The sequence below is a fragment of the Macrobrachium nipponense genome, chromosome 6 (assembly GCF_015104395.2).
Source record: "Macrobrachium nipponense isolate FS-2020 chromosome 6, ASM1510439v2, whole genome shotgun sequence".
Lineage (NCBI taxonomy): Eukaryota > Metazoa > Arthropoda > Malacostraca > Decapoda > Palaemonidae > Macrobrachium > Macrobrachium nipponense.
Window position 1 is genome coordinate 28,829,768 of NC_061108.1, and position 12,021 is coordinate 28,841,788.

The 12,021-nt window shown below is 34.7% G+C and overlaps 1 protein-coding gene across 1 annotated transcript in view; it reads right to left on the reverse strand.

The window, feature by feature from the left end:
• LOC135216474 (uncharacterized) overlaps window positions 1-12,021 on the reverse strand; it is a 247,331-nt gene that overhangs the window by 60,004 nt on the left and 175,306 nt on the right. Inside the window, exon 7 of the mRNA XM_064251843.1 lies at window positions 5,044-5,205. Within this exon, the coding sequence (XP_064107913.1) occupies window positions 5,044-5,205 (162 nt within the window). The remainder of the gene's footprint in view (window positions 1-5,043; window positions 5,206-12,021) is intronic.

A 12,021-nucleotide genomic window follows, 5' to 3' on the forward strand; every position in this document is an offset into this window, starting at 1 on the left:
CAACTAAAACATCTCTCTCCTGTTACATTCCTACCCTAACACTTCAAAAATTCTGGAAAGGAAAGTGTGATAAGAAGTGTTTAAATTTGACTGCAAATTCATTGTAGTTGCAAAAAATTTATGAACTTGAATCAACTTAAGAAAAAAAACTCATCCTGAAAGCTTGCAGCTTGAAGGCTACTTGACTTTTGGCTTGAATAAGCATAGTATTTCACCATAATCTGGTCAAATAACTGGCAAAAAAATTAACAAAGCTGTTGCAAATAACTGATGCAAACACTGGACACGGCAGAAACAGAATGAGATTGTCTGCTAAATTATTCCTGATATTCTCGTTAGTGGGCAGGACTAGTCACCTGCCCTGAACATCAGAAGCACTATATAGAAATTTGAAGTTATGCTGCCACGTGAGTTTTGACACTATAGCTATGTAACTGCTTGGCAAGTTTTACACTACTTTCTAACTCCAGAATAACAGATGTAAATAAGTTTTGCTAGATAAGGTATGGCAAAATTTGCACTTCACAGTACTATCATTTACATTTTAACAATCAATACAGCCCTATTCAAATTCAAATTCAAATTCAAATTCAAATTCTTTATTTCAGCTGTAGAGCCATATACAAAATATTATGATAAAATTAATAGTTATATACAAATATATTAGGAATAAAACAAAAAGGTCTAAACACAGAAAAATGTGTTTAGACCACTCTTTAAAATCTAATGATTTTTAAAACTATCACTGTTAAAAATTGCACAAATTAAGTGGTTTTTTGAACTCTTTGCTCTTTGAAACAAGCTTACAATACATTTTCTCACTAATTCATCAAATGTTGGTATTCCTAAAGAAACAAACGTGTCCACTTACTCTCGAAAACCTTTCTATTCCCATCAGGTACCTAAAAGAGTCATTATAACATACCTTAAGTTTTTTCGTAGGGTTTCATTTTTACATTTCATTGCCAGAGGCATACAATACAGGGAAGTACAGAAAGATCTGAACAAATGCACTTTTGCCTCATCATTGCACATATGGAAGTTCCTTAGCAACATATTGCCTCGCAAGCATTGCCCTCGATAGAGTGATGCAATATGGTCATCGTCCTTCAGATTGTCATTAATATTCATGCCGAGATATTTACATGACTTAACGACTTTCCAAAACCTGACGTCATTAATATAGAGTGACGGTTCACTAAATGACATAAAATTCCTGGGCTTTATAACAAGAACTTTGGTCTTGTCAGGATTGGCTTCAAGATAATGATACTTCAAATATTCCATACTTTTATCTATGAGTATTTGCAACGCTTTTAAAGATGGGGCTAAAAGTATTATATCATCTGCATAAAAGATATGATTCACCTTAACCTCTCCCACTGTGCAACCACCTTCCCTGCTGAGGACCTTTGTACTTAAGTCATCCACATATACGGCAAACAGAAGTGCTGATAGAACACTACCCTGTCTAATACCACAACTGGGTTTAAAAGGAGAGGAAAGACTATTGCCCCACATTACTCTAAAGTCCTGAGTTTTGTACCAGTACTGTAGCAGTGCTATAATGTAAAATGGCACACGTCTTCTCTTTAAAATTTGAAATAATCTTTCATGACACACTCTATCAAAAGCCTTGGACATATCCATTGCGCATACAAAAACTGGAGTGTTTTTTGACCTATAAAACTGGCATGTTTGTTTAAAAAGAAAAAGGGCCATATCAGTGCTGTGTTTAGTTTTATAAGCAAATTGATTATCCGAAGTTGTTAACAAGTCTTTGCATCTTTGTAGGAGGATGCATTCTAATAGCTTAGAAATAATAGAGGCAAGGGCTATTGGACGATAGTTATTCTTATCAGAGAGAGACTTATGGTAATCCTTAACTAAATTCAGAATTTTTATTTCAGTCAGATTTTTTGATACGAAATGATGCCTGAACAAACAAGTGAACAAAAGTGACAGATGCACATACAGAGTTGGATGGGCATATCGTAAGTGATTCCCTGTGATTCCATCCAGGCCCGGGGCACTATTTAACGAAAGGGATTTTAAAGCATCTTGAACGTCTTTAACGGAAACAATTGGTATGGTGCTTTCTTCATCTTCATTTTCCATCGACAAAGACATTTGTGGATGGTTCGTACCTTCCATAATATGAGAATAATGATTCTTCCAACCTTCTGCTATGTTTGACTCTCCTCTTATTCCATCAATACTAACCGGTAGTTTGGTAGTTTTCTTTCTTATTTTGTCTATTGTTTTCCAAGGATTTCTCCTGCTCATATCTCTAGCGATTTTTTCCTTTGTTGTTTTGTTTACCGTCTTCTTGCAGACTTTGAGTGCCTTTTTAAAATTCCGTTTAGACAGGACCATCTCATCGTATTGCACACCCGATCTCGGCATTCCCATTTCCTTCCATAATAAATACTTTTGTCTGGCTGTAACGTGGTGTAATTTGACGTTTTCATTCCAGCCTGGTATACCATGACTTTTATGTACCTCCCCGGTATTTTTTGTATCTCCACTCTTAATCAATGCCTCAACAAGATCGACAGCAAATGTTTCAATTAGAAATACATGGTTTCTGTCTCTGCATCCCCTTGTTCTACAGACAATTGCCTCAACTGGAAGCTCTATTTCTTTTAGTGACTTCTCGCTTCGAACTTTATATTCATCATTATTTCTAACCTCGTAAGTCATTCTGCGATTATTGGTCCCTGCTACTATGTATGTTGAAAAATCTTGTACACAAAGTTTAAAACCCAGAGGCTTGTGGTCTGAGCCTATCTCCTCGTAAAAAACTTTAAAACATCGAAGTGCACTCAAGAGGGAGTTAGGGCACACGACATGGTCCAGCCACCTCGTGTGACCCGTAGCATCGCTTACCCACGTATGGGTATCCTGTGGTAATGAGGTAATGTCGGCTGCCCAGCAGTCGTATTCATCACACCACCCAAATAATTCTGCACCAAATTCTGATGAAATGTGAGCGTTAAAATCCCCTACAGCAATAACATGATCATTCTGATGTTCTTCAAATAGACATTTCATTTTCCCTAATTTATTTAAGTATTCCTCAGTATTAGAACCGTTATAATAGGGCATATAGCAATTGATAACCCTAATCGTGCTACCACCTAGACTAATATCTATACATAAAAAGCGTTCATCTCTTGTGGGTATTTTCCTGACATACGGAGAGATCTCCTCATGAACTAAAAAAGCTAGACCCCCATATGGCCTTCCTCTCACCAGAGCTTGACTTAGGTCTACTGGTGACGACGATATGGAATCAAACTTAATATCAATATTGTTTAGAAAGTTACTCTCCTGTTGTGGCAAAAATGTTTCTTGCAATGCTATTATCTTATAGTTATTACATAAATTTTTTACAACGTGGACATTTTTCCTGACAGATCTACAGTTAAAAGTTGCTATATTAATTTGGAAGCCATGATTAATTTCTTTTTTCGTACCATTTCCTTACCATTACGCCTTTTGGCCAATTAACAGACTGAAAAAGGTTAGTTACTTTACATTTTTCAATGCTCTCGATTGATATTTTAAAGGAAACATAATTGTCATGTTTCGCTTGAAGTTTCTGACAATGAACTGAATTTTTACCAGATATATTTATGACATGGATTTTCAATTCATCTTCATTTACATGAGGACTTAACCTAGACACAAAAAGAGAAATATTGGTGAGAGGTTCAGCTGCTAGTAGACCGGTACCCTCATTGGTTCCTATTACTGCAGGCTTTCTTCTTAATAACTTGGTTGAGGTGGCGAATCCGGGGTGTGGAACTCCAGATGGTCCGTTTACGTTTCTCCTCTGCATCTGCCTTCGCACTTTTCTCCGCTGCCATGGCTGGAGCTCCCATTCGTTCAAAGATGTTGATGATGTCGTGGAGGCCAGATCCTCATCTGAATCATTCTGTAGCGTGACATCCCGAGTAACCATTTTATTACTCATGCCCTCTCCAGTATACAATTTAGCAGTTCCTTTAGAATCTTCGCCAGATGTGAATTTGTCAGTGTTTTTAGTGTCCGACCTTTTTCTGTAAAAATGAAGTAGTTCAGCTTGTTCTGCTATCACTTCATCTGCCGTTTTTCTTTTCTGCTTTGTCGCATTATTCTCCTTCACTGAAGTCGTTATTTCCTTTTTGCTAACATTTTCTTCTATTTTTGAAACTTTTTCTCTAAGCTGCTTATTGGAATTGGAGAGGATCTGAACCTCCGAACGAAGAGCACTAAACAGTTTCAGCACCGTTGCCATGTCGACATGATCCATAGTTACTGGAGGCACTTGGGTACACTTCGTTATACAAAATTCCGTACCTTTAGGTGTAGGTGACTGACACATTAACGTCATAATTTGTCGTATGTTATTTTCCTTCTTCTGAGCCCCACGATATTCCTTTTTCTTTTCGGGGCAGCCGTACTTCTCAAACGCCAGCAGCACTGCCTCCGAGGCTTCTCCTCACTGTAAAAGTCCATGCAAAGGCTCAGCAAATCCTCCTGATTCATGCAGTCAATCTTATTGAAGATAAAAAACAACAAGCCATTGTTTATAAACATACAGTCCGATGCCTCGGATGCTGAATTGATACTTGCCATGATTACTTTTCATTTATTTAGGTGTTCTGAGTGAAAATGACGTAGCTTCACGTCATTGAAACTATGACGAAACGATGACGTCATCGAAAGAAATTTTTCAAGGGGGAGTAGTACGCATGCGTTTAGTTACGGAGGAGAACTTTAAAACTAAGTCAATTACATGCAACACCAACTGCCAGCACTTGTGTACACATTTCCTCGGATTCCTGAGTTATTCATTTCACTGTATTTCGCGCTTGAGGTATTTCCCATGCCTTAGATCCTATAAATAACAAGGTGTATTGAGGAGCTCCAAGTGTTCACACTTGTTTACGTTTCTTCTTCTTCTTATTATTAAGCTAATGCTCATATTTTTTCAAATGCAATAAATCATATAGCCTAATGACTAATATTGTGCCTTGAGTTTCAAGTACCTCTTACCTTTAGAATAGGTGTATTTTCCCCTTTCTGAAACATAGTCTCTACAATCAATGCTGGTAATAGTCGATTAAGGATGGCTACATTCCCACAAACCATAACCATACCTGCCCACCACCACACTTCATTGCAGATTGCTAGTATTACGGCTAAACCACTGAGAACCTGTAAATGGAATAAGAAATGATTATGATTAATATTCTAAATAGCATCTTTAAACAATGAGCTCAATTCTAAATCACCATAAGCACCCTAAGTTCACAACTGTAGTTGACTGATATTCTTATCTGGCCAGTAAGTACCCAGAACAAATATTCTTGGTTAAACTTTGGGGTAATGTGTTGTGTTCTCTGGGTCAGCCTGTCTTACCCTTAGCCTGATATTTAACATGCACAATGTAGACAACTTGGTTAAACAAGTTTCAACATGAGATTTTACTACCTGCACATTATCATCCTGACTCACTCTTATATTGCCATAATTTTTTATGGAATATGCACACTATATTCGATTCACTTAAAGTAGATTCTTGTGCCTACCAGACGGTTGCTCAGTGTCTCATTATTTTTGTCTGTGTCTTAGAAAACAAGCAAAATGTTTATATTTCTTCAATCATCTTACGCTTTGCTCAAGATAGGAAAGTTTTGGTCATACCATAGGATTCGGTATTAATTGTACAACTAAGTCATCTTTTCCTGAAATCAATAAGATAAAACACAAAGGAATTACAACAAGTAAAAGTGAAGAGAGAAGCATTTAATTCTTTATACCTGTTTTTACTTATCATTGGACTTTGCATCATCAATGTTATCAAGATAAAATAAAACTTGTGTTTTCATACAACAAATTCACCCTGAATACGCTGGTGCTTTCAGATTTTTGATGCGTGTAATATGTGAAAAGAAAATGAAGAATATGTCTTAACATGTTGCATCCATAAATGACTCAAATTTGACGGTATTGCTGAGGGAATGTAATCTGCAAAACATCGTTGTGTTTGTCGTCTCACCAAGAGATTTGAGTTGCCAATTAGCGACATAAGAGGTTACAGTTTCAACAATATTTACCATGTTATATCTTTACATTTTCTGTAAATAAATCCACAGAATTCCCATTATGACTCAAACATTTTCAATCCAACATCATATAAGTATGTCTTTACAGTAATACCCTGAACTTGCACGATTTGAGTTGCGCGAATTCACGATAGCGCAGACTTTCCATTAGAACCTAACTAATTACCATACGCCAGTTCTTCACAATAGTAGTACAAACTTTTGTGAATCCTCCAGAAGCACTGCAAAAGTGTTTATTTATTATGTAACTTTTTAAGTTTTAAAGCTTGTGTATAAAATCTTTATTAAAAATTTATTTTTATTTTTTATATGCATAAATCTGATACAAATGTAATTACAGCACCTACAGTTAGTGCATATATGTACTTTTACAAGATGCAATACCCATTCACAAAGTTATGCACTTCAAAGATGATATCCTTTCAGAAACTGTTTAATTTCTGAAGTACTTAGGTACTAGCATGCTACAATTAGTATATGTTTTGTGCATTAAGTGTAAAATCAGTATGGAGATTCTGTGTATGCTATTTATACAAAGGCACTACGCAATTCACAGTGTTTGTCACTATAAAAGATCTTCATGATTAACTAGTAAAACATATCAGACATAAAGTTGTTGTTGTTCTATGAAAATTATTATCTTAACTTCGGAGAAAAGTGCTGGTACAATCTGTATGTACTATCTTATGTAATTATGTAATTACTGCACATACAGTTAATGTACTTTCAGTTTACCTTGCATGATGGACATATTTATGTCTCTCTCTCTCTGAATTGATTGAATTTTACCTTCACCCTATGCAAACATTATGTTTGTCCATACACATTCTCTTTATTTCACTGAATTGTGTACCTTCGTTACAACAGACTTATGAAGTTCACCCAGTAACGCAAAAAAAACTCCTTTTACTCTGAGGGAAAAAGAAAATGGCATCCCATAAATTACGGGTAACGCTAGTATACATACAAAAATGAATATATGTGTACGTAGTAGTTACTGTAACTATTTTCATGCCAACCAGTTATTTCTTTTTTAAGGGTAATGTATTAGACTAACTTTTAAATCAAATTATAGCAACTTTAATTTCATTTAAAAGTTAGCTTCATACTTCGGGAGCATGATTAAGGTCATATTTAGTGTTCAAGCTCTAGAAGAAAGCATTTACAGTATTCGCGGGGGGATGTGTACCAGACGGCGCCCCCCCCTTGAATAGGTAGAACCTGCGAATAGTTGTAACCCCTATAAAAAACGCTGAAAACAGCCTATTTTGTTAGTTAACACTCAAGAAAAAACCACTGAAAATGTTTATACTAGTTTTTTTTAACAGTTTTATCACAAAAAGTGCATTTTATGATAAAATTGATTAAAAAGACCAGGAATTTGTGGACATTTCTCATAGAAAAATACAGCGAATATGCGAATTTTCCGCGAATAATGTGGGGAAATGTTCCCGAGAGAAATCCACAAATCCGGAGAAAGCGAATACTATATTAGCATTTTAAGAGAATGTGCCAAACTTATGTGAAACTTCCCCTTACGCAAGGGGGTCTGGAACCTAACCTCGTGTAAGTTCGGGGTATTACTGTACATACCTGATAAGGAAAAAAAAAATAATAATCTGATGGATGCATCTGGTATCATTAGCTCAGATCTAGGCGGGCCACAGGGAATTCAGTCCAGCAAAGAAGTTGAACTCTGTGAAGACTTCTCACTTTTCAACTCAGCCTAAGCTTTAATTAGGTTGTTTCAGAATACTGTTTTTAATTTTACTATATGAATATATTTTCAAACGAAAGAGATATCAGACTTATTTGAGTGATATGAAATAATAATCTCAGTGAGGTAATAAACAACAAAGAATTAAGAGATTGACTTTCTTTCAGGCTGAGTCAAGTACGGATGCAACATGATAAGACATATTCTTCATTTTCTCTTCACGTATTACACGCATCTAAAATCTGAAAGCACCAGCATATTCAGGGTGGCTTTATTGTATGAAAACACAAGTTTTATTTTATCTTGATCACGTTAACGGTGCAAAATCCGATTAGTAAAAACAGGTATAAAGAATGAAATGTTTCTCTCTTCACTTTTACTTGTAATTCCTTTGTGTTTTATCTTATTGATTTCAGGAAAATATTAATTAGTTGTACAATTTATACCAAATCCTTTGGTATGACCAAAACTTTCCTATCTTTTGCAAAACGTGAGATAAAAGAAGAAATATAAACATATTGCTCGTTTTCTAAGCTACAAACAAAAATATGACACACTGAGCGAGCAGCCTACCTCCTAGTACCAGCCAATCAGAGGCCGCCAAACAAACGTCTCGTAGACACTAGAATCTACCTTAAGTGAATTAACTAAAGTTATTATATCACTACTGTGAACACTATTATTACAAAAAATTAAGACACTTCTTTCATATATACAAACCAATTTTATTAATACTACATATCTGTAAATAGGACATGGGAGCTTTGAGCTTAATAGCTACCTAAAAGAAGCAAACCTGCAAGCAAATCTGTAATTATATAATCAGCTAGAAACCCGGACCAATTGGCAAATACCCCTTAAGCTTGCTCAGTAACAGTTCAAAATAACTATAGCACATGCTTTGTTCTGCCCTCTGAATCTATCAAATGCTAAGTAATTAATGAACTACACTTCTCTCCACATTTGGACTTGAGGGACTCTCCCTTACCAAATGAGAAAAAGCACTGAATGTGGCTAATGCAGTAGTATTGTGCAGAGTAACTATAATAGTAGATCCAGGAACAGAGGTAATCATCACCTATCTTTCAACCCTCAACACGATCATTATTAGATCTGAAAGGAATGCCTAACTAGATGAGAGGGTTGGAAGTGTTCCATCCAGGGACAAAATACAAAAGAAGGAACTTGCTACTGCATAGGTCACCTATCTAACAATGAAGAGATCTCTCAATGGATATTGCATGATGACTATTACCCAAAAGCAATTTTAATGGAATATTTCACTCCTAACATAAATTACGAAGTTAAATATATCACTAACTAATAACTTTCTAGTCTATCAATTTACAATTCAATGTTTGTGGTTGAGAGGTTACTGGCAAGCTGTTAGCCAATCAAGTTAAATATTTATGTTTAGTGTGAACTTCTGGGACCACAATGTACAGGCAGGTATATGTTAAATGGTCATACATTAAGCGATGTATTGCATGCTATTACATAGTACTTTCATCTACCCTTTTAAGGTTACTATAACCTGGCATTGGGATTGATGAGAAAAGATTTGTATATAATTAAAAGAACTACTTTTATCAGTACAGAATATGTTGTGCAGTACTGTTCAAGATTTTACTACGGGCTTTTTCCTCATTTATTTTGTATGTAAAAAGCGTAATAAGGTGTGGTAGAACCATGTGGCTTGGAAGGTTGAGAGCCATTATGTGGTGTAAAGAGCCAGTTTGTGAGCATTTAGCATTTTCGTGATAGCTCCTTGACTACTTTCCATCTTGAGTGCGTAATATTTATTATGCACTGCTCATTAACCCTTAATGGACAGGATATTAAATCAATATGCAGCACCCCAGGCTGGCAAAACTTTGAGGCTGGCCAATTTGAGAAGAAGAAGAAAAAAAAAACACACACCTCAATGGAAGGAGGAAAGATATACAAATGCGTATGGTGTGAGCAAAAAAATTAGAACAAATTTTCCCTAACTTCCACGAGAAGTTGAAAATGACTTTTTACCACCACCTCTTTTACGCGACAACCCTAAATTTTACAAAGTTTGACATAGTTTTCTAATAAATAAATCTACTTTATTTTGTAATATTATAACTATAGCTAACACAATATCAAAACAGACAAGAAATTAAATTAGTAACCAATTCTGAGCATATTTATTGTAAAATATTTAAGTAGATTTACCAAAAAGGAAGATGTAATAACTTTTTGGATTTATAGAAGGTTTCTAATATTTCTTTGCATTTTTATTTGCAAAATTAATTTATAACTGACATACTATAATAATAGATAAGAACTAAAACCAACAGCAACCCCTTGGTATATTTATGGGCAAATTTACAAAAAGATGTCACGTAAGACAGAAAGGCATTACATTCTCCCTTGAAATCACTATCCCAACTAACTTTCTCATGAGCTGCCAGTGGATTTTAGCCACTCTAAAAGTTGTCATTAGTGAATTTAAGGGCTATAGAAGTAATGACACCTCTTTCCCGCTTGAGTTGCCCAAATTGATGGAGCGTAATATTGTTACTCACCATGAGTCACTCCATCGTCCAACCAAAACCTGCTATTGCTACTCATGTGAGCATATCCATCCATTAAGGGTTAATAAATATTCTTTAATGAATATTTCCCTCGCTCTCTCTCTATCATTTCTGACATTTCCTCTGTGATACAACAGGTCATGAAAATTTTATCTAATTTCCTAATTCTCAGTCAGAAAATGGGAAAGCATAATGGGAAAGCATATAATAGAATGAACTTGAGTATCTGCATAATAAAAGAATGTTTAGTGATTAATCTGTAAAGAATATTTGGTCAATCACTGATGAGTTGGGATGGTAACACCTTATCCCTTAAATGCCTAAGGGGTATAATAAAAATCGTCTCCCGTATGCTGAGGGGGTCTTGGAGTAAGCGCCGAAGCGGAAAAAATATTTTTTTCAAAAAATCACAGCGTGCTTAGTTTTCAAGATTAAGAGTTCATTTTTGGCTCTTTTTTTTGTCATTGCCTGAAGTTTAGAATGCAACCATCAGAAATGAAAAAAAATATCATTATCATATATAAATAATCCAATATATGATAGCGCGAAAACAAAATTTCATATATAATTGTATTCAAATCGCACTGTGAGCAAAATGGTTAAAGATAACGAGTTAATTTTTTTTCATTGTATTGTACACTAAATTGTGATCATTTTGGTATATAACACATTGTAAAATGATCAAAGCAACACAGAGAAAATATTATCGCAATGTGATGCATGAATTCGTAACGCGCAGACGTAAACAAATGTTTTTTTCAAAAATTCACCATAAATCTAAATATTGTTCTAGAGACTTCCAATTTGTTTCAAAATGAAGATAAATGATTGAATATTACTATACTGTAAGAGTTTTAGCTTACAATTGCAGTTTTTTACCATTTCGGACGAGTTAAAAGTTGACCGAATGTAAAAATTTTTTAATATGCAAATATTTCAAAAATGAGAAAAGCTACAACCTTCAATTATTTTTTTTGTATTCTACATGAAATTGCACACATTTTCATATATAAAACTCTATGAAATCCCTAATATGAAATGGAGCAAATATTCCGAGAATGTGACATACACATTTTGGAGATTTGCGGCGGAGAATTCGCGCGCGGAGGGAAGTTTTTTTTCTTTTTTAATTCACCATAAACCTAAATATTGTACTAGAGACTTCCAATTTGTTTCAAAATGAAGAAAATTGACTGAATATTACTAGACTGTAAGAGTTTTAGCTTACAATTGCGTTTTTCGACCATTTCGGAGTCAAAGTTGACCGAACGTGGTATTTTTCTATTTATCGTGATTTATATGCAAATATTTCGAAAATGAGAAAAGCTACAATCTTCAATTATTTTTAGTTGTATTCTACATAAAATTGCACACATTTTCATATATAAAAATTTATGTAACGGCTAATTTAAAATGGTGCAAACATTACGACAATCTCACGTATGATTTTTTCGGAAGTTACCGCACGGATGTAAGGAAAATGTTTTTTTTTTTTTTTCATAAATTTACCATAAATCAAAATATTGTGCTAGAGACTTCCAATTTGTTGAAAAATTAAGGTAAATGATCGAGTATTACTAGAATATAAGAGTTTTAGCTTACAATTGCGGTTTTTTACCATTTC